The sequence below is a fragment of the Epinephelus lanceolatus genome, chromosome 8, assembly GCF_041903045.1.
Source record: "Epinephelus lanceolatus isolate andai-2023 chromosome 8, ASM4190304v1, whole genome shotgun sequence".
Taxonomy (NCBI): domain Eukaryota; kingdom Metazoa; phylum Chordata; class Actinopteri; order Perciformes; family Serranidae; genus Epinephelus; species Epinephelus lanceolatus.
The window spans coordinates 23,960,477-23,982,999 of record NC_135741.1 but is presented as its reverse complement, the minus strand read 5'-3'; the positions used below and the strand labels follow the sequence as shown (position 1 = coordinate 23,982,999).

General features: G+C 43.1%; 3 protein-coding genes across 4 annotated transcripts; 2 read left to right on the top strand and 1 right to left on the bottom strand.

The window, feature by feature from the left end:
• Positions 1 to 447: 447 nt before the first annotated feature.
• Positions 448 to 6,650, bottom strand: wnt1 (wingless-type MMTV integration site family, member 1). 2 transcript variants are annotated; one of them, XM_078170032.1, is made up of 6 exons: positions 5,862 to 6,650; positions 5,445 to 5,550; positions 3,382 to 3,635; positions 2,926 to 3,191; positions 2,268 to 2,800; positions 448 to 2,229 (listed from the first exon to the last, which is right to left on the bottom strand). In XM_078170032.1, exons 2-5 carry the CDS (start codon positions 5,543 to 5,545, stop codon positions 2,309 to 2,311), a joined length of 1,113 nt encoding a protein of 370 aa, XP_078026158.1. In that variant the 5' UTR covers positions 5,546 to 5,550; positions 5,862 to 6,650; the 3' UTR covers positions 448 to 2,229; positions 2,268 to 2,308. The 2 variants fall into 2 exon arrangements, with proteins under 2 accessions (XP_078026158.1, XP_033483860.1); XM_033627969.2 differs by having other exon boundaries at positions 449 to 2,800.
• A 2,077-nt stretch (positions 6,651 to 8,727) lies between these two features.
• Positions 8,728 to 12,122, top strand: wnt10b (wingless-type MMTV integration site family, member 10b). The gene is made up of 4 exons (XM_033627968.2): positions 8,728 to 8,949; positions 9,583 to 9,845; positions 10,012 to 10,463; positions 10,596 to 12,122. Exons 1-4 carry the CDS (start codon positions 8,876 to 8,878, stop codon positions 11,094 to 11,096), a joined length of 1,290 nt encoding a protein of 429 aa, XP_033483859.1. The 5' UTR covers positions 8,728 to 8,875; the 3' UTR covers positions 11,097 to 12,122.
• Positions 12,123 to 14,645: 2,523 nt separating this feature from the next.
• arf3a (ADP-ribosylation factor 3a) lies at positions 14,646 to 21,041 on the top strand. The gene is made up of 5 exons (XM_033627971.2): positions 14,646 to 14,768; positions 15,899 to 16,081; positions 16,171 to 16,281; positions 18,386 to 18,510; positions 18,612 to 21,041. The coding sequence occupies exons 2-5, from the start codon at positions 15,934 to 15,936 to the stop codon at positions 18,771 to 18,773; spliced, it is 546 nt and encodes a 181-aa protein (XP_033483862.1). The 5' UTR covers positions 14,646 to 14,768; positions 15,899 to 15,933; the 3' UTR covers positions 18,774 to 21,041.
• The last annotated feature ends 1,482 nt before the right edge of the window (positions 21,042 to 22,523 follow it).

Genomic DNA, 22,523 nt, shown 5'->3' with positions numbered 1-22,523 from the left:
CCTTTTTTGTTCTTTGTATTCTCCTAAGCCCCCTAAAGATGTAAATGTTTTACTCTCTTTAAGATACTGACCCGTCTCTGCTCAGTTTATTAATTTATTACTTAACTTGTTGTTCTCTGCCAGCAAAGTAGCTGCTTGTGATCCCTCGCTTCTATTCTGTAACATCAAGACTGTATTTCAGAAAATATCTCAAATCAATGTCACCCTGTCTGCCCTGACAGCTACAACTTTGTTGCTCTGTTATTTGGACCTTTGGATTTTAGCGTGGGTGTTGGTGGCCTTACTGTGCTCAGCGTGGATGACCCTGGCTGCTCCTGTGTTGTGGTGGGCTAAAGAGAGAGTGCAAAGCTTTCCAAACTCCCGTGGTTAGTCAGGTTGCCAGGGGCGGGGGGAGACTCTAGGTTTTCATGATTTTTGATGCTATTTCTTTATTTCTGTCCAACATTAAGCAAATGAAGCAAAACATTCAATGCTGTAAAATCCTATACTGTATAAAATAGGGTATGTGGCTGGATAAGCAAGGGCCATCTCTTGTGGTTGGAAGCACAGATGCAGGGATTTTTTGTGAGCTGGAGAAAGAGGCTGCTTTGGCGGTGGTAATAGGATTAGGCAAAGGACACCCAGGGACAGGCTTATATGTTCACTTGGTTGGGTGTCAAAACTATCTCAAACACAGAAACTACAACAGGCATAATAGCAACTTTTGACACATTCAGCAGGGCAACTTAATTGAAAATATAGACTTTATTGTTCTATCATACAATACAAAACCAACTGGAGCCTAAATCTTTTGATTAAAATCTAAAAAAAAAAAAAAGTTTCTCTTACATCTCTCTATAACAGTATAAAAATCCTCAGAAATAAATATTTTGTATTTACACTAATTTAAAAAAAAAAAAAAGGGGGAAATATTCAGTGCATGAACACAAGTGTTTGTACAGGAACAAGCAAAGACGTAATAATGTTCTGTTTCTAGCAAGAGTCGGTTTTGTGTTGGCTACGTTACACCAAAATAGAAAAAGGCATAAGATCAAAACATCTCCTGACTTGACACTAATGATAGCATATTCTCCAGCCACTGACAGGTGCATAAATCATTCAGCAAACTTACAAATGACGTCATTATAAATATATTCATATATTTTAATATTTACAGCATTTGGTTCTCATAGCTGATATACAGAATGATTTCTTCAGCAGAGGCTGTTCTCTTCAAAATAAAATGTAACAGCCTGAAGTAATACACGTACACCTACTTTAAACCTGGACCAGTTTACTGCTACACTCATATATTAACAGGAATTTAATGTCTTTTTGTTTTCTTCAATGTTCGTCTCAGAATGGCATTAGTTTTTATTTTGAGAGTGTGGTGAGATTCTGCATGTCACATTTAATTTATTTTTTAAATATTGGCCCCTCAGATTTGCCAAACTACATCTAGTCATGCCATGATATTCAGTGTATTGATAATACATTCAAATTACATTGCCTCGGCAAGATTTGTTCAGTTGGTTTCTGTTTTCCTTGGCGGAGCCCTGGCCCCAGCCGTGTAACATCAGGACCATCGTGTGGTAAGTCAGAGTGGCAAATCAGGGTTGAGGTGTATTCAACTCCAGAGAAATCTAAATAAAAAGGGCAAATGTGGTGAGGAAATTATAAGTGGTTGGGCTGCATCCAGGGCCTAAGTACACAATTTGGGAACAGACAGCCCATCCCTGGAGATAAACTTCACACAGTTTCATGTGAGAGAAACCAAACTTCAGCAAACGAAAACAAAACAGATTTTTTTTTTAAATAACTCCCCTCTTGTTAGAGGTCTTCACCAGTTTATGAGAGCACATGTTTGTGGCTCTCTGGCCACAGGAACATCTGTGAAACATTGTGTCCAGTTTCTGCCCTCAGTGGGGGAGAAGAAGGCTCTAGTAGTACCTGGTTACAGCAATCGATTCTCCGCCACATCATTTCGTCCCTTTACTTCTATTTATCCACAGTGTAAACACTTGAGGGATGTGGGTGATTTCCATTCTGCGTGGTTGTAGTGTTTAAATACCCTCTTAATACTGTTTAGCATCAAAGGCAGGGAGCAAGCACATTTACTCCCTCTATACCCTGTTCATATATTTGTGCTTTTCTCCATCTCCCTCTTTCATAAACACTCATTGATTTTTTTTTTGTGCCAGAGAGTTCCCTGTATCAGTTTACCCGCCTCGAAGCTTCTCTAGCTCCTACCTAACATCTGCGTGCTGGTGGCTTTCTCAGCCAACTACCTGTTTTGTTAAGAAGTTCTTCTTTGCCTTTTATATATGCCTCATAGACACTGGTGTAACGTTCGTGTACTGGTGCAGTTCAAGCAGCTGACATGACAGCACCAGTGGAAGGTGCAGTGGCAACGTTCAGTCACACTCTCAGTCCGAGTCTTAAACCCACGTCCACAGCAGAGCAGCTCACATCCGTCAAGGCCTGGAGAGGAGCTGTTGCATGTTCTCCCAGAAGTTCCCAAAGTGCCAGTTTTGCCATTGTAGGAGCAGAAGTTTGGTGATTTCTCAAAATAGACCAGGTCCATGGCAGAGGGGGGTTTGTGAGCCGGGTTTTCAGGCTCCAGATGTCTGGGGTCGGCTCTGTGAGAGGCGCGGTTGCTTCCCTTGTTGGCATAAACGACTCTGGATGCACCATCAAACCGGTCTTTAAGGAAGTCTCCCACTGTGCGGAAGCTGGGCAGGCGCATCCAACAGGTGCGCACTGTGCAGGAGCCTGACATGCCATGGCACTTACACTCCTGACGCATCTCTGATGACACAGTCTGCACAGAGGAAGAACAAAGGCTACTGATGAAATCATACAAAGTGGAAATCACAAGACATTTGAAGCTTTTGGGAGTTCTGTAAAAACAGACAAGTGTGGCGTGTTGGAGGATCAAATTCTTACCATTCTGCCAGCCTCATTATTGTGTAGGTTGGTGAGGTAGCGCAGGTCTCTGCCCCTCTCGCTGGAGTCCACAAACTCACGGCTGAACATCCGGCCAAAGTCCACATTGTCACTGCAGCCCCCCCAGTGCCAGTCTGGCCCTCCGGGACCTCTGCGGCGGTAATCACATGTGCACGACTCAATGGCCCCTTCCGAGCAGGAGCGAGCCACAGCGTGGGTCACCCCTGCGCTGGTAATGGCAAATACAAATGCTGTCTCTCGGCAACCTGAAGAAACAACATCAAAACTTCCCATCAGAACCACTTCCAGCCACTTAGACTCGGCTTTGCCAGTTTTTTTGCCAAAAATTGGAAAATATTTAGAGACAAAGCCTTTTAAATGTGTACAAGAGATTCCATTACATCCTGGCCAAAATTGTCCAAATAATGCCTGGTGAGAAAAACAACAGAGGCTCACCACGATTGACAATTTTCCCAAAAACTGCTGGGCTGTGGGTGGTCGGACAGTTCCAGCGGCGGTTGCGGAACTGCCACTTGCACTCCTTTATGGCAGTGTGCAGCCCAGCGGCGATGGCGTGCAGGATGCCAGGATTCTGCCGAATCAGCCGGCGCTGGCGACGACTGAGCAGGGCCAGGCTCGGGTCCAGGACCAACTGCACGTTTTTGGAATTGGTGAGGAGGTTGGACGAAGAGGCCACATTGACAATACCCCTGGCACAACACAAGGACAAGGGATGTCAGAGTCAAGGAGCTGGCAGTTTGTGCATGTAGCTCCTTCTGTGACCCCTCTAAACTCTGAGACTGATGTGTCTGGCTTCTCATGATTGCTGTGCCTCTAAAATTACAGTTTTCATTATGTACAATAGTGACACACATTGTTTCAGTGAGACAGCGAGTCTCTGAGTCAGAATGCCAGTTCTGGCTTGACAGATAACATGAAACTATACTTTTACCTCTATAAATCACATGTCAGTTTCATTATAATGTAACCATATTCCTCTGCTAAATATTCAGCATCTGTCAAAGCTGAGCGGCACTGTTGTCCTGTTAAACATTTTCTTTTCTGTACATTTTCTCTTACATGTGATGAACCAAAAGCTGAGAAGAAGTGAGTTTACTTTAAGATTTAAGTGTCCAATCCCACCCACAAATATGTCTATTCTGTCAAAATGTTTCAAGTCATTAATACATTGGGTTTGTATGCTGCCAATGTAAAATTCTCTCTTACAAAAATGTTTAACTCATTCATGCCATTCTACTTATTTAAAAAAAAAAACCCATAGTATTAACTTAATGTTGTCCCTCTGCTTTATCATATTATAAATACTCTGGTGTTTGGCTTGATAAATAGTCAAATCATGGCACCTGCACTTCTCCAGTTTTGTACAAATTTCACATCACTGAACATGGTCTAAATGCACTACTTTGGTGGTCAGATTTCAGAGCACTTCTAGTTTGAATTTTTGCAGCACACAGGCTGTATAATTTTCCACTTTATCTGCTGGCAATTTCTGTGAGATTTCTGTGTCAACATTTTTTTTTATATTCCCATGTAGTGTAATGGCTGCGTCTTCTGTTAAGCATTATCATCCGGAAAAGCGGGCGAGCCTTGGCCTGTTAGAGGGCTGACCCAGACAGTTGTGTGGTGAGGCCTGGGAACATTAATAATAATGTCGTCTTTTTTGGATGTTTTCTTCATTCCAAAAACTCCGCGGTGACTTTTTTTTTTCTTCCCTCCTCTTCCTAGATGTTTTCTTGGATTTCAGCTGACATTTTAAATATTTGCAAACGCCTGACGTTGCGCGCAAATACTGTCCATCTAATGGCACCGCAAACACGACAGAATCTTTCGTTAAATCATTACTTAATTAAACCCAACCCACAGTTTATAGACTTTTAAACAAACGCAAGACAAAACGCCCACTGACGCAAGAAACTACACAGATCTTATTTTTGTTTTCTTTAACAAAATAGTGTGGAATTGGCGTGTTTTAGTTTTTGGGTCGCTGTATGGACAGAGGAATGTGTTGTATTAGATCAGCACGACCCTGAGTGAGACCTCGTATGAGATTCCTTTCAGCTATGAAATAAATCCATATTTAATTTATCCCACATTGGACTGAAAAATGTTGTCTCGTTTTCAAACCACAATGTCCAAATGACAGGGAAGCAGCCAGAGAGGGAGAGTAAATTAAATCTACCGCAAATAAAAGGTAAACCTGTAATTATTACAAACGTAATTCGTTTATTGTTAAATAGTCTGCTGTTGCTAATTCCAATGAAAGAGCAATAAATTAAAAAAAATCCCACAAGCTTTAATATCATGCGGTTATATTTTTTAAAAGGCTGAACAGAAGTTGTGATCGGTGCCAAAACTAACACATTATTTGGAGCATGGAATGTAGCAGCCCAGTAAAGCACCGGTCAGACGGTAGCGCAGGCTCTTCCCTGCTCAAACAGGCGTTTAATGCAAATTTTGTGAATAGCAGGATGCTGATAACTGAGTGAATGTGAACTCACCACCACCGGCCGCTGTTGTTGACGGCCCCTGTGCCTGAGAGCGAAGACACCAACAGGATACAGGCGGCTTTCACCCCTAACAGCAGCGCCAGACTCCTCATCGTGTCTCCAGGTCAAATAGGAGGAGGAAAGTGTCAAATGGATTTTTGCTCAGACAAAGTTTGAAAGTCTACTTTTTTCCAGTGATTCATCTGAACAGTCTAGCACAGATATGCACATTTTATAACAAAATGAAAATAGCCTTAAAATAAACCATCAGCCATAAACACAAGAAAAATTGGCACAAGTCTGGCATTGCATTTTTCTCCTGTCGCCGCGTCTTATAACACATTACATGTGATAATATATTTAAATCATAATGATCTATGTTTGTCAATGTATATAAAAAATGCTGCAAGGTGTAGGGTGCATACTCACCACGCCACAGTCCGGTGAGAGGACTTTGAAAGGTGAGAGAAGCAGACAGCCCTAATTGACTTAAATGGATCTTGAGTGGAGACAGGTTGCTAAATGATGTGAAGTGTCCAGGCAGGATGCTACTGCTGCTGCTGCTGCAGTCCTCTTCACTCTGTCTCTCTCAGTGATGCTCTGCACGGCGCATTGAACGCGTGGGACAGTCCCGAAGACTTGATCCCCTCGGTGACTGATAGGCAACACATTCTTCTCTTATTGAGCGCTACGAGGGGAATAAAAAAGGGATTTGCTGCTCTCATCTCCCTCTGTTTTTTTTCGGAGCCTTTTCAATAGGATTGGAGGGAGGGATAGTTAATGCTCTTCATAGGGCGCACAATGAATAAGGAAACACAACTGGGCAGAAAGGAGAAAGGAAGAGAAAGAAAAAATAGGGCAATCCACAGAGTTGCGCATATTACTTGAGGAATCTCACGGTCATCACATAATCGATTCCCTGTAAATGTGTGCGGCTGAGATGTATTTTCCCACCGGCCGCGCGCTCGCTTCCACATCCAGTTGTTGCAGAAAAGGAGAAGTGCTCCCTGAAGCAGTGATGTGTTGGTGCAGATGCTGTGGGTGCGCCCGGTTTGGTGCTCCGCCGCTGCTCAAAGGCTGGTGTCACGGTGCAATACAGTTACAGCGGAATATGAGCCATCTAAAACTGCCCTTTTTACCCGGTGGTTGGATTAGCCTACTCCCTAACCGCATCTCCTCCTCCTCTCTCCAAATGCGCTCTCAAAATGTGCAGTGACTAAGGACATTTCTGCTCATTTCGTTTCCTTTTTCCTCTAATCCCTTCACAAACACACCCTTCTTTTACACCAATCATTATTAACATTTAATTAAAACCTTTTATGAGGCTCTTTTAATACATTTTGCCGCTAATTTAGATTTGGCCCAATAAACAAAACTATTATCACCAGTCTTTATAGCCTCAAAACGCGCGCGCGCACACGCACAACGGAGACGCAATAATAAGCTCTTAGTTGTCATATAACTCACACCGCCTGCTGGGCTACTTAAACATTTTTTTTCGAGCGCGGGAGAGATGAAATACGGTCTCCAATCAGAAGTTTGATGTATGATGAACCAGGAAAAAGAGGGGGACGAGTAAGAATAAAAACCATTCCAAACATCTGGCCTGCAGACCTCCCTCGACGCACATGTAGCTCAGTGTAATCACAGCTTGAGCCACTTTGCGGCATCTCCATCTAACCCCAGACTAGGAGCAGGCTTCAATGTCCCCAAACTTCTCCATGTTGGTTCATGGGTGAATGTTTCATTATGTGACATTTATCTGCTAATTTGCATGTTCCACATTAGTCACTGCAGCGGTCGTAGCTTGAATAATCTCCCTCCCCTCCTTCTCCATCTCTCCCTCTCTCCCTCTCTCTCTCTCTTTCCCCTCAGATGACAGTAAAAGGAAGTGGGCTTTTGTAAAAAGGGATTTAATGACAGCCATCCTACGTTTATACTCCAGCCTTATATGAAGGTGCTCAAACGGGTTTCCTGGAGCAGTCATGCGACACCGAGCAGATTAGAGCTTCAATCCGGATAAAGGGGGCCTTTTATATACAAATCAACTTCAAATCACTTTTTAAGCCACTTAGATATACACGCCAAGGCAGAATGCTAATGCACTTTTCATTGCTGCAGCTTAGGGAATGGAAGGAGATTAGATGAATTGGTGTCACTATGCGAGCCGTGTTCGAGGGGGGTTTTAACTTAATTTTATGAAAGTAGCCCACATGCACCTTCCAACAGCAGCGTCTATTATTGTTTAAAGTCTGCTACAGAAAACAGTTTTAATTTGTGAGATAATTGGCAGTCCCTCTATGTAAGGTGGTTGACCTGTTGATTCAGTAGCAGCCAAATTGGGCTTAATTTGGATCAATTTACTGATTGATTCAATGCCGAGCTGCCACATCACCCCAACCAAGTCCCTAACAGAAGGCGTGAGTGTGTGGTTTCATAGGCATAGTCATTACTGAGCTAAAATTTGAATAGATAATTGAGATGCTGTTTGGTGGTGTTCATATGCATACAATGCATTTAAAAGCCATTAAGGCCCTACTTCCTGTAAGGCATCACATACCCATTTAAGTGTTATTTGCCATTTGATTTTTGTCAGAGCATGCGACGCCATAATGTGATAAATAACCACAGAAAATAATCAGACCTGTCACTCCTGCAATTTATAATTCCATGCTCTGAAATAAAGACATGGGAGTGACAAAGTGAAGTTGTTTCAAACACAACAATGAGGAACAGCCGCTCTGATGGAGGTGGGAGGAAGGGGGGACCACATGACTAAAAACAGTATTGTTGGAGGGTCTGTTAGCGGAGCCGCCTGCCTGCTGCTGCCTCCCTGTCGTACAGTGGAACCAGCAGCTCTCCCCTCCCCCCATTCATCATTTAACTCACCCCATTATGAACAAAAATCCTCTGTGACTATTCATATTTCATTTTACTGAGCGTTTCATTGTTATTTCGCTCTAAAAAAATGAACTGTATTCTACATAAAGTGCCGACCCAGAAACAATAAGCATTCAGATTTCGGTATCCTATTAAATATGTTTATAGGATCCAGTATTTTAGATCACCTACCAAAACTTGAGACGACTGTGCGCACGGGTTAGAAAGCGGTGCTTGTGCGTAAAAGTTTGGAGACGTCATTTTACGCTCGGACGAATGATCACGCTCTCAAATGATAAAATGATCAACTGGTGATCCAACTTTCATGTTGGCTAATATTTTGCAAACAGCCGCCTGTAGAGGCATCTCTCCCCTCCCCTCTTTCTCTCCCCCCCTCCCGTTTACTCTCTCGCCCCCGAGCTCCTCTGTTCTCCGTCTTCACTCTTCGGTCGTTTGGCGGTGCATCGATAATACTCCACTCTTCTCCTTTTTTGATATTCTTATTCAGTACAGGACTTTATTACCAGTGTTTTAATGTCACGTCGCGAAAGACTCTTAACAAAATGGAGCTATCAAACAAACTCCGTTGGGACCAATTCCTGATTTTGGCAGCAGCACTTATGTCACCTGCATTAACGTGAGTGCACTTGAGAGCGCCAGGAGAGTTGATGTTACATGCGGGTTCTCGCTACATGGGATTCGGCAAGAGTTGAGGGAAGTTTACTGTCTATGAGTGTGTGATTTAAACGGATATTTAACATATTTAGGTAAAAAGTGAAACATCTGCCTCTGATTTTACGGTCTGATTCTATGTAATATTGAAACATTGGCATCAGTCTTTACAAATGTTGTAGCCTTCGACAGGTCTGAGCTATACCATAGAGAATTCATTATAAATATCACTATTGTTAATCTCTCCATAAGATGTATTTGGCATGTTACTCTCTGCTTTTGGGACTTCACAGCTGGATGATCTGTTTAGAATTATATTTTTCCCTGCTTTAAGCAACATCTGTAGAAACTCTGTATTAAATACTTGTGCAATTGATTAACACATTTTATTGCTAAGTGTGCTAATCCCATAGAGATGAGATACATTTTGCAGTGCATCCTTAAATCTTCCTGGTTTTGTATTTTTCTGATTTCCTTCAGTATCCAAAACATCTTTCCATTGCCACATACTTCTCTGGATTTGACTAATGAACTCCTGACCAGCCCTGATGACCCCCCCACTAACTCCCTCTCTTTCTCTCTCTCTCTCTCTCTGCAGGGTGCTGTGTAATGATATCCTCAGCCTGAAGGTGGCAGGAGATCCAGTGCTAACCCCCAACTCGGTGTGCCTGAGGCTGGCAGGCCTCAGTAAACGTCAGATGCGGATGTGTGTGCGGAGCCCCGATGTCACGGCCTCCGCTCTGCAGGGCATCCAGGTGGCCATCCATGAATGCCAGCACCAGCTCCGTGACCAGCGCTGGAACTGCTCCTCTCTGGAGGGCCTTGGGAAGCTTCCGCACCACAACACCATCCTCAACAGGGGTGAGAGCCCGAGGCAAGCCAATGATGGTCCAAATATGACCTGGGTTTATGGGGGTGTGGGTGTAGATATGAGAGTAGAAATTGTTATGCACACAGACACAGGACTGTTTTAGAGCTACGCTGTTTATCAGTTTCAACTCCTTGACTGTGTGTCTCCTGCTCCCAGGTTTCCGTGAGAGTGCCTTTTCTCTGGCCTTGTTGGCAGCGGGTGTGGCTCACTCTGTGGCCTCGGCCTGCAGCATGGGCAAGCTGCGGGGGTGTGGCTGCGAGGCCAAGCGTCGCCAGGACGATGACAAGATCCGGCTGAAACTCACACAGCTGCAGCTGCAGACCCTGCAGAAGGGTGGAGTAGGCCTCGGCATGACACGGTCATTACCCTCAGGGCTGAACGGTCACCATGGCGACCTGCCCGCTAACCTGCGCTCCACCCACCCCTCCGCCCTACTCAAGCCTTTACCAGATGAGCTGAGCTCCATGCAGGAGACGTGGGAGTGGGGGGGCTGCAGTCATGACGTCCGTTTTGGTGACCGTTTTTCCAGGGACTGGCTCGACTCCCGTGGGTCTCCAAGAGACATCCACGCTCGCATGAGGATACATAACAACCGGGTGGGACGACAGGTGAGTAATGTGCTTGTCCACTGTGTTCTTCATGTTGCTCAGAGACCAGTCTCGCTCCTCATTGGTCTATATAATCATCAGGGTCATTGCTGCATCTCTGATCTGTGACATCATCTTCTTTCTTCTACACAGATAGTGACTGACAACATGAAGAGGAAGTGCAAATGTCATGGCACATCAGGGAGCTGTCAGTTCAAGACCTGCTGGCATGTGTCTCCAGAGTTCCGGCTTGTGGGTTCTCTACTCAAGGACAAGTTCCTGTCAGCCATCTTTGTCAACTCCCAGAACAAGAACAATGGGGTTTTCAACCCTCGAACTGGAAACGGTGCCAGCGGGAGTACAGGGGGACTCAACGGAGGTCGCCGCCGATCCATGTCCAGAGAGCTGGTGTACTTTGAGAAGTCTCCTGATTTCTGTGAGCGCGATGCATCAGTAGACTCTCCGGGTACACAAGGACGCATCTGCAACAAAACCAGCTACAGCACAGACAGCTGCGGCTCGCTGTGCTGCGGCCGTGGACACAACATCCTGAAACAGACACGCAGCGAGCGCTGCAATTGTAGGTTCCACTGGTGTTGCTACGTGCTGTGTGAGGAGTGCCGTCTCACGGAGTGGGTCAATGTGTGCAAGTAGATTCTCCCAGTCCCAGTTGCCTTTACTCATCCAGGACTCAAGATGGCGAGCCTGTCCCTTCGCCCACTCCTTTTGTTCAAGCATTTGTTTTGCTCCTTGTGTAACTCTCCCAGAGAATCTGTTTACCCCCCCTCTCTCCTATTTTTTTTTTGGTCCATCATCTGGGATCTATTTTCTCTTTGTAGCCGCTGTTATTCTCAAAATGCCAAGTCAGAGATTGAAGAGGTGACTCATGTCATTTGTCTTGCCATGGCCTGTTTAGACGCTGCCCTCTCAGCCATGAAAACAGCCTATACCCCATCTTCTCTATCCCACAAAACAAAGAGGAGCAACAGCAGAGAAGCTTTCCTGTTACACTGTCTACATGCTGACTCATCTCATTGTACAGTAGTTGTGTATTTTAATGTGTACATGTATATTTGTAAATGTATTATTATTAATATTATTATTGTGTCAGAGCCTGTCTTTTTGGTTCTAGTTACTGACAGATTCGTGCTGGCTGAGTAGCTCAGGATGGTGAACCAGTGCTGTTAGACAACTAAGTCTCATCGCAGCTTATCTTTCATTTAACCGTGCTCTTCTAATGATAGAAGATATTTACTCCATTTGTATATTTTGCACCTGTGACTCAGACAGAGCAACGGTACTTATATGGGGGTCAGTCAGAAAATGTTAATAGACAATGGTTTTACTATAGAAGAAGACAAGATTAAGAGCAGTGTTTTGTGGTTTCTGAAGGACTGACACATCTGATAGAAAGCTTTGTTTCCTAGAAACAACAGGACAGAAAGCACATAAACTTATCAACTTATCAAAGCTTGTATACTTGTAAAAGTCAAGATGGGAAAGTTTTGGAAACAAATTCAGACCTTCGATTCCTTACGCTGAGCAACTAATCATTTTGATTTATTTACACCATTGTAACAATATTGATTACTTCATGAGAGTGGTCTCGAGTGGTCGTGTTTTTCATGAATGTAACTGTGATGTGATGCGTGTCACTTTTCCTATGAAACCGTGACTGAGCTCTTGTTTCCCTGTGCTTGCTTTTGTCCATTTCATCAGTCCGAGCTCTCCGTAGATTCTTCCCACATGTAGTACATGTCAAAGTGAGAGATGGACCTGCTTTAGTCTGATGCTGAAGGGTGTGTGTATGTTTGACTCTGTGTGTGTGTGTGTGTGTGTGGGTGTGTGTGTGTGTGTGTGTGTGTGTGTGTGTGTCTGTTGCTGTGTAAATGGAGGTGGGGGGGGGCAAGTTCTACGCACTACAGATTTGGGAGGTGAGAGCCTTTTTTATGGCCACTTCATGCTGAGAGAAGGACTTTTTATGGCTGCAGGATATTGTTTCCTTAAAGTATGACTTTTATTACTGGAGAGGAGCATCAAGAGAGCAGAGAGTGGGGGTGATTATACCAGTCTTTGCTGTGTGAGCATCTGAGGGGATCATCTGTCCAGAGTTCATAGCCGAGGAAGGGACTCACTAAACCACGTGGGACGCTATGTCCTTGTTACCTGGGAGACAGACCACACAAACATAAACACAGGCACATAAACACATGCATGCGTTTATGCGCAAAGACATTCGCATGTAGCAATACTGGCACTGGTGCACAATCAAAAACATGCATGCTGGTGCGCACGTATGAACTGTCAGACAGAACTCCTGGTGACCCGAGTGATTTGCACTTTCAGTCTTGTTACACTGCAGATTTAGCAAAACTCTCATGTCAACACATCTGAATTTATGACAGCAGCATTCCTCGATATCTCAGATGATCCAAACTCCATTTTCAGTCTGCCATTTAGGATTTAATGCAAATTAAGTCTTGTTTGTGTGGACTTTGGTAAATATCCCTGACTTCTGAGGAATGGTGGTGCCAGTGGCTGAATTGACTGTTCTGTCTGTTTGGTATTTAGCACGGGAATAAAACGGAGACAGTGACTGGTATGGAATGATAAGGGACTGGATTTCTGGTTTGCATTTCTTCATTCCTTTATCATTTCACCCTGGAGCTGCTGCGAAAGGGAATTTCCTGTCACTGTTTCTCCCATGTGTGAGACAGAGGTTGGTGGACAGCCTGGGATTGGTTTCTCTCCCCTCTCTGCTCTCTTTTCCTCTCTTTCTCTTTCTCCCCCTCATCGCTGCAGACATAGACACATGCATAGCAACACATTGACTGCCCCCCGAGTAATGATAACCAGACTGGGCTGAAATTAAAGAGAGGGAGCCAGAGAGAGGAAGTTAGGAGAGATAAAAGTTACCCACTTTGATTGACAGGATGATTATATGTATAAAGTAAGGCGATTTAGTGTGTTTAGTTGGATATAAAGATAGGGAGATAGATCCTTGCTGTACGTTCAGCGGAGATGCAGAAGCAAAGGACAAATGGGGTATGGGAGAAGGGGGTGAATAAAGTGTACTCTGTATAAATACATGCCTCAAAACATCTGCTTCTCAACTCCCCTTTCATTTTTGATGTGGGACAGGCAGAGAAGGAGAGCGGGAGAGAAAACACAAGGAGCCAGCTACCCAGAACATCAAAGCCCCTGCCCTCAACGCGCAGGCCCTCATTAGTTCAGCTAGCAGAACCAACGAGACTTGTGATTGTGTTTGCTGGGGTGCACGCTGGCAGACACTTCAGAGGAAAGGCTCCTTTAAGTCATAGCTCCCCACCCCACCTCTCCTGCCACCACCCGAGCCCGCTGTAACCCCCCTGTAACCCTCTCGAAACTCCCCGTGCACACAAACTCGGAAGGCTCCCCCACCATCCACTCCACCCCGTAATCTGGTCTGCAGCTGCAAACATATGTTCCCCTCTTTATTCCTCTGCCTTCACCACTGAGTTGATAAACACATCTATCACCTGACCACTGACTGACACACAACAGAGAGGAAGAGGGAGACAAATGTTGGATTCACCTATAAGTGTGGGGCTGCTCTCAGGCATGTTGTTTTTATATGGTTAATGGATTAAACCCACACCTGGAGGGAGGTTCCTTCCTAACTCCTACATGTATTGCCACCTGTAAAACCACATAAATGCATAGTATCTCCTTTTGATACACATGATACCATAACAAATCAGTATTCAAGATTAGTAAACTGCCATAAGATTGATTCTGTGTATGTTTTGTTGCTTCCTATCACCTCATTAGATGTGACACAGAGGCCTGCTGCCAGGAAGTATCACTTGGTGTCCTATTACAGTCAGCCATTTACTTATTCATTAAGATGATTCCTGTTTTAATTATTCAAGCATGTTTGCCTGCAGACTCTCTGTTACAATTCATATTGGTTTAGTTGCTGTGAAAGCACACAGTCACATTTAAACACACAAGCTGTGTCAATTTGTCAGATAGGAAACTGTGTGTGAATAAAAGCTGGACACTATTTGATCTAGAAGACATAAATAAATAAAAGGAAGTCTCAAAGCAGGTCGATGCTGGTGTTACTTACAATTATTCATGTGGTCATAAACAGACAATGAAATTACAGTTGCCCTCCAGCAGTGCTCTTTGCTTTTCACAAGTCATCGGAGATGGCAAACGTGAGAGGTGCTCTTGACAACCCAACCATCGCGAGAGTACACGGCTTCCCAACCGTTGCTCCTCGCGAGACTATCATCCAGTCCTCTGCCTGAATCCAGCTGGTAGCCTGCCTGCCGTTGACGGGTAAGTGTGAATGAGATGCAAATGGTGAAAATGCTCAAAGATGTATACGAGTAATAAAGGTGACCGCAGCGTATGTGTGGCTGTTTTGACGCCTCGTTTAACGTCTCTCGGTAAAATGAACCGCCGGTAATCGACGACATCAGGCCGACTGGTGCGCTTGTCGTGACTGTACGAGGGGGATTACAGCACACAAATTGACCCGGAGAATTTTTTTTCAATGCTTAAGACGTTAGCTAATATGGTCGCTAGCTAACTGCGCTCGAATAACCGTCGTTTCACGGTGTAAATACGTAATTTGGCTCATTCAAATTCATCGTCTGTCTGGACTGCAGCAGCAGCCGTCTTCCCCTCGCGCTATGACAGATGTAGCGTTACATGGATGTGCGGCCACTGCAGCTGTAACAGGCTATGCTAGCAGCTATAGCATTTGCATTCAATATAAATGAATGGAAACGTGGCTAGGCAGTGATAGCATCGGTTACATCATCAAAATATAAGCGTATTAGATTAGTAGTCACAGCCATGGTGGGCTGTGGATGCATATTTTTGCTAATATTGGGATATCCCTAAATTAGCCCCCCCCCCAAAAGCCCCTCAGGTAGATGTTAGCACAAGTTGACAGCAGAGTTGGCCTGTTAAAGGGACCATACCAAGACAGAAAAGCCAAATTCAAAGCCTCATGCTTCTATAGTCTATGTGCATCATACATTCTCACAACCCGAGGTTATGTGTCATTTAATGTAATATGAATTGATTGTTACAAAGGCATTTATCCACTTGCCAGCAAACAGCATAAAAGGTGGTTACTCTGCACCACATGAAAGCTGATCCACAAAACAGAGATCAAGTATGGCTGCCTGTTTCCCCTGTGAGTTGTCAAAGTGTAAAGCAACAGCCCTCAAGTCAGGTCAGCCGCCTGCCGAGGTGTGAAGTATGCTTTTACTGGTTCTCTGAGGTGGCTTCAAGCCCTAACGAGGTGGTAACGTTGAGAGTTGCTTTTGAAGAGCTACTGTGTCTCACCGCGTGATTTTTTGGTGTGGTTTCTGACTTTCTGTATGTGGTTGACGGTTTGTTTTGGCTGCTTTGTTGCTATGTATTGCAAGTGGTCTCTTGAGTTCCTTGTGTAACAGTTCTGTTGCAGTTGAGGTGAGAGCCGCCGGTCATCATGGGGAACATCTTTGGTAACCTGTTGAAGAGCCTGATAGGCAAGAAGGAGATGAGGATTCTCATGGTGGGGCTGGACGCTGCCGGGAAAACCACCATCCTCTACAAGCTGAAGCTGGGGGAGATCGTTACCACCATCCCCACAATTGGTGCGTGGATTGGATTTGTTACTGACAGTGTTAGGTAAAAACACCTGTCACTGAGTTGTGTAACTCATTTTTGCTTTTTTTAAAATCAGGTTTCAATGTTGAGACGGTGGAGTACAAGAACATCAGCTTCACCGTGTGGGACGTGGGTGGCCAGGACAAGATCCGTCCCCTGTGGAGGCACTACTTCCAGAACACTCAGGGTGAGACACACCAGCAGCCCCTTAGATGACGCACCAGTCATTCATGTTGGACTAAATAGGGCTGCTCAGAGCTGTGGCAGAGCCTGCAGCAATTGCTCGCCCCCAGCACCTGAGGGCATATCTGACTAATGTTTTAGATGAGGTCATTTGCATACAGCCTCCAACTGTTTCAAATTATTATCGTCTTAGTCATGTTGAAAGCCTCAGCAATAAATAAAGTTGGTCTAGCAATATGGTTTTTGAACAGTATGATGTCAGCATATTTTTAACCAGTGTGGTGAAACCATGGATGTATTACTACAGTCACAGGCTCTGGGGCCCAAAGAGACACAAAATGACTACAAGGACACACATAATGACTACAAAGAGACACATAAGGACTACAAAGAGACACATAAGGACCACAGAGACACAAAAATGACTACAAAGAGACACCAAATGACCACAAAGAGACACCAAATGACTACAAAGAGATATCAAATGACTACAAAGAGATATCAAATGACCACAAAGAGACACCAAATGACTGCAAAGAGATACCAAATGACCACAAAGAGACACCAAATGACCACAAAGAGATGCCAAATGACCACAAAGAGATGCAAAAAGACTACAAAAAAATGCTAGCCAACTACAAATAGACACAATACAACTACAAAGAGACACCAAATGACTACAAAGAGACACAAAATGACCACAAAGAGATATCAAATGACCACAAAGACACACTAAATGACTACGAAGAGATACCAAATGACCACAAAGAGACACCAAATGACTACAAAGAGACACAAAATGACCACAAAGACACACAAAATGACCACAAAGACACACCAAATGACTACAATGAGATACCAAATGACCACAGAGACACCAAATGACTACAAAGAGACGCCAAATGACTAGAAAGAGATATCAAATGACCACAAAGAGACACCAAATGACCACAAAAAAACGCCAAAAGACTACAAAGAGATATCAAATGACCACAAAGAGACACAAAATGACCACAAAGAGATGCAAAAAGACTACAAAAAATGCTAGCCAACTTCAAATAGATACAATACGCCTAAAAAGAGACACCAAATGACTACAAAGACACACCAAATGACTACAATGAGATACCAAATGACCACAAAGAGACACCAAATGACTACAAAGAGACGCCAAATGACTACAAAGAGATATCAAATGACCACAAAGAGACACCAAATGACTACAAAGAGATACCAAATGACCACAAAGAGACACCAAATGACCACAAAGAGACACCAAATGACTACAAAGAGATATCAAATGACCACAAAGACACACCAAATGACTACAAAGAGATACCAAATGACCACAAAGAGACACCAAATGACTACAAAGAGATATCAAATGACCACAAAGAGACACCAAATGACCACAAAGAGACGCCAAATGACTACAAAGAGACACCAAATGACTACAAAGACACACCAAATGACTACGAAGAGATACCAAATGACCACAAAGAGACACCAAATGACTACAAAGAGACGCCAAATGACTACAAAGAGACAAAAAATGACTACAAAGAGACAAAAAATGACTACAAAAAGATCCTTACCAACTATTAAGAGACACAAAACCACAGAGACACAATAAGACTACACAAAGGTACAAAACAACTACAGACACAAAACAACTACAAAGAGACACAAAATGACCACAGAGATTTAAAATTACTATAAGATGGCACAAAATTACCACAAAGTGGCTACAAAGAGATGCAAAGCAACTACAAAGAGACTAAAGATTACCACAAAAAGACAAAAAAATGACTGCACAGAGACTATAAATGACCACAAAGAGAGACCACAGAAAGAACTACAAAGTGATACAAGGGGAGTACAATAAGGTGTAAAACAACTACAGACACAGAACAATGAGACACAAAAACCAAAGAGGCTTACCAACTGTAAAGTCTATGTGTCTTGCTTCTAAGTAAGAGAGGTGGTGGGGCTTTCTGCAAGCCCAGGGGCTTATTGTCTCATGGGTGAAACTGATTCTGGGATAGCAGCGCTAATGGTTTTGGTTTTATTTAACCCTTTTAAAGACAAGCTCTCATCTTTCCCTGCAGGTTTGATCTTTGTGGTAGACAGCAATGACCGTGAGCGTGTGAACGAAGCTCGGGAGGAACTGATGAGGATGCTGGCTGAGGATGAGCTGCGGGATGCTGTTCTGCTCGTCTTTGCCAACAAACAGGTATAAGCTTCCTTGTGTCTTCCCCTATGTGTTCCTTACTTTATGCAGTTTTGCACCAACGCAGGCCCACTGTTTGACACACCTGATGTGGTTTCTTTCAGGACCTGCCCAATGCCATGAATGCCGCAGAGATCACAGACAAGCTGGGCCTTCACTCGCTACGCCACCGCAACTGGTACATTCAGGCTACCTGCGCCACCAGTGGAGACGGTCTCTACGAGGGCCTGGACTGGCTGGCCAATCAGCTGAAGAACAAAAAGTGAGGAGTCCAGTCGGTAGAGTGGGGAAGAGCCTGGGTGCCAGCTCCAGGTAGTGGTTATAGAGGATCCATTGTGTTTACATGGAGAGGCAGTGCTGAAAAGCTCCCAGGGGGTGACTCTCAATGGCTTTCCCCCAAAAATACTCGTTTCATTTCTTTATTTTGATTAATTTCATTTGTTTTGATCTGCGGTGAGCGTTTTTAAATATTTACAAACCAACGGTGTTGACCTAAACGACTTACATTCTACACACTGAATACATAAATATTGGGATGTAATAGTATAATGTTACTGTAAAGGCATATGTATTTCCCCTACTTTGCAGTCTCTTTGCCCTCCATCACCTTTTAATTTGTTCAGAAAGCGTGACGATGTAGAGCAACCTTCCCTCAGATACTTTAAACTTAATGTAAATTATAAAGAATGTCATAATAGTATAGTGAGACTACTACTACTGTCTCAGATACTATCACATTGTTTAAAAACAGTATACTCATACAGGCTCAGATAAATGTAAAGTTGTCATTTTTCCGTCCATACTTGTGTTTTACCACCAAATTATGCGCTTCAGAGCTCAATTTTTGCTTCAGTTATCTTAGATTTTAAGTTTATTTATCCTTGATTTGAATTTTATTTATTTTATTAGACACACTGGAAAGTCTTAAACAGTTTCTATTTTTGTCGACATGTAGTTATTTATTTATTTATTTATTCGTAAGTTTGCTTTATTTCCTAAGTGCATCATATGGTTTCTCTCCCTTTATTGCAATGTGCATTTACTGCTAAGGCAGCTGGTGAAAAAAAAAAGAAGCCCTAGTATCACTGTATATTACCGCTTCCCAATCTGCATGGAGATATCCCAGTACTGGCTCGTGGGCTTGTAAGAGCTGTGAACTACCGCAGGCCGCTGCTGTAAATAAAGATTTGTTCTTAGTCGACTTGCCTGGCTCAATAAGGGTTAAAACAATTTGTCTGGCATCAGCGAGGTGTGATAGCTGAACTGATACAGATGACAGAACAGGAACACTGTACCAGCTCTGTGGCTTAGGGGGTGGGGAAAAAATGCTGCTACTGGCCTGTGAAGAGTGATGCAGCAGAGCATGTGATTGGCAATATCAGAGAGCTTACATGGTTTTCGAATGTTTATTTTTTTAAGTCAGTTTGTGCAAGCAGCTGCACTATATCTGTCAAGAGAACTCACATTGCTTGTCATCCTGATTTATTCATCCCTAATTGGCGTGACATTACATGTGTTTCTTGTGTTAACCGTATCTCACTGTATTACGTTGCACAGAATAACTCTAGATGCATTATTGTTGTACAAAATGTCTGTTTTTTTTCTTGTATTTTTGAATGGAGTATTTATTCATTTTGGACCAAAAGGCAAGTGTTGATTTTAGTGTCGTTTTTTTTTCTTTTCTTAATTTGCTAACTAGATCAGATCGTTGTCTTTATGAGTGTTTACACAAATCACATAATTTGAAAAAAATAGGAGCGAGGATGATAGTAATACTGCATCATAAGGCATGTTAATAATGTACAAGATCTGTAATAAAAGTGAATTATAATAGCCTGTTTCCTCAGACTATATTTGTTAGTCTAAATTACTGCTGCTGGTTGGAACAACGCTGTACTGATAAATGTTATGGATTTAGTGTAAAGTTTACCGAACAACCTTCTAATATGCAAAAGCATGCTTTTCTATGTCAGCGCAACTGTATATATGTTTATGTAACGAGAAAAGTATACCATGGTATTCGCGGTCAAATTGAAAAGTGTTGTTGATACACCTGTAGATATTGGGGTCAGTGTGTTGGCAGATATGTATAACTGACAGCAGCTTGTGTGTGTGTGACGTGTCCTCTATTACGTTCAGTTTGGTGTGAAAATTGTTTTTGTGGCCTTATATTGCCAGTGGTTAATTTCTCTTTGATAACAGGTTTGTATGTAGGAATGTCTGACATTCAAGTATCTCACCTATGATCTGTAACACTGATGCACTCACAGTACTGTTGTGGCTAAACCATCCTTCTTTCAATGACTATTGGCAGATTTTAAACTTGAAACACTGTAGAAAAGAGAGACTGCAGAACATTCCAAACGATAAAGTTTATTCAAAAAAAGGAGCAAACGGAAAATGGATTTATTTAATCAAATGGAATATTATCAAGGAGAGGAAATAAAAACAACACAAACTGGTGCAGAAGTGTTGAATGATTTAATGATTCCTGGCACTACGTCGATCAATCAATAAAAAGACCAAAACTCAAAGTTGCTTTGCCTTACTCATTTTTTCCTTGCTGGACCCAGTTCCTCCGCCACCCTAGGCATTTCCCCACTTTTGATCAAACACAATTTAAAGAGCCCCTCCACACACATTTTTTAATTAAATGAAAAAATTCTGTTTCTTAAAAAATACTCTTTTAATAATGTTAGCCACCGCCAACAGGGGATGCTTCGATGTGTGTTGTGCAGGAGGAAGGATTACTCCGGACAAGGAATATAATGTCTGGGGAATGCTCTAACTCCAGTGCAGACGAACTTTGAAAGTCCACACCAGAGCCAGCGAGCAACCACGACAACATGTACAAAAATGTTAAAAACTTAAACACACCTACGTAGTTCCGGTAGAGAGGTAACATTTCCATAACAAATACTGCTATTATTTCAACATGCTGTATTAGACAAATATAACAGAAATGCTTTACCACATTACATGGGGCATAGGAACACTAATAACAATAACAGTACCATTATTACGATAATAATTTTTCATTAATTCATTTCCGTAACCGCTTATCCTGTTGGGGGTCGCCGGGGGACTGGAGCCTATCCCAGATGACATTGGGTGAGAGGCAGGGTACACCCTGGACAGGTCACCAGACTATCACAGGGCTGACACATAGAGACAGACAACCATTCACACTCACATTCACACCTACGGACAATTTAGTCTCACCAATTAACCTGCATGTCTTTGGACTGTGGGAGGAAGCCGGAGTACCCGGAGAAAACCCACACTGACACAGGGAGAACATGTAAACTCCACACAGAAGGGTTCCCTCCTGGCTTTGTACCAGGAACCCGCTTGCTGTGAGGTGACAGTGCTAACCACTACACCACTGTGCTGCCCACAATAATAATTTGTGTCTGATAATTGTTTTCCCACGAAAAGTTTAATTATCTAGTCCAGTGGTTCTCAAATGGTGTGCCGTGATGCCAATCCAGCTGTGCCATGGGATTTTGTGATAACCACACATTATCATTGCAATATTCAACTGGACCTAAAAAGTTATGAATTGATTTTAAATTGACTGTATCAGTATGTTGTGCACACCCATTTCCAAATGAAGAGGCAAAGTCTAGCCAAAAAAATTAAATCTAATGTAATTTAATTTAATTTACTTCAAATAACCTTCATGGGGAACCTATTTGTCACCGTTAGTGCATGGGAACTATTAGTGTGTGACACACCAAAGGCCCTGATTGTCAGCCAGTGTGAAGGATGATAACATTTAAAGGAGAAAGGTATGAGTTGGACAAGGGATCACTTTATTGTACGGAGCAAATTACAACAAAGCACCAGTGAAGACAACCTACCACCGAAAGAAAAGTGATAAGAGTGATAACACTCATTATAGAAGCTAATGTGCACAGATGTAGATACATGTGTGCCTTGAGATTTTGGCTCGCCTGTTGGTGTACTTTGGGCAAAAAAATTTGAAAAGTACTGATCTAGTCAAACATTCTTAC

Bases quoted from the DNA above. Each gene is read 5' to 3' on its own strand.
- wnt1 (XM_078170032.1), bottom strand. From the start codon at position 5,545: ATGAGGAGTCTGGCGCTGCTGTTAGGGGTGAAAGCCGCCTGTATCCTG. The intron at 3,636-5,444 runs GTGAGTTCACAT...GTGTTGTGCCAG, and splicing joins AACAACAGCGGCCGGTGGTG to GGGTATTGTCAATGTGGCCT. The intron at 2,801-2,925 runs GTAAGAATTTGA...TCCTCTGTGCAG, and splicing joins ATAATGAGGCTGGCAGAATG to ACTGTGTCATCAGAGATGCG.
- wnt10b (XM_033627968.2), top strand. From the start codon at position 8,876: ATGGAGCTATCAAACAAACTCCGTTGGGACCAATTCCTGATTTTGGCA. The intron at 9,846-10,011 runs GTGAGAGCCCGA...TCCTGCTCCCAG, and splicing joins CAACACCATCCTCAACAGGG to GTTTCCGTGAGAGTGCCTTT. The intron at 10,464-10,595 runs GTGAGTAATGTG...TCTTCTACACAG, and splicing joins ACAACCGGGTGGGACGACAG to ATAGTGACTGACAACATGAA.
- arf3a (XM_033627971.2), top strand. From the start codon at position 15,934: ATGGGGAACATCTTTGGTAACCTGTTGAAGAGCCTGATAGGCAAGAAG. The intron at 16,082-16,170 runs GTGCGTGGATTG...TTTTAAAATCAG, and splicing joins TACCACCATCCCCACAATTG to GTTTCAATGTTGAGACGGTG. The intron at 18,511-18,611 runs GTATAAGCTTCC...GGTTTCTTTCAG, and splicing joins TCGTCTTTGCCAACAAACAG to GACCTGCCCAATGCCATGAA.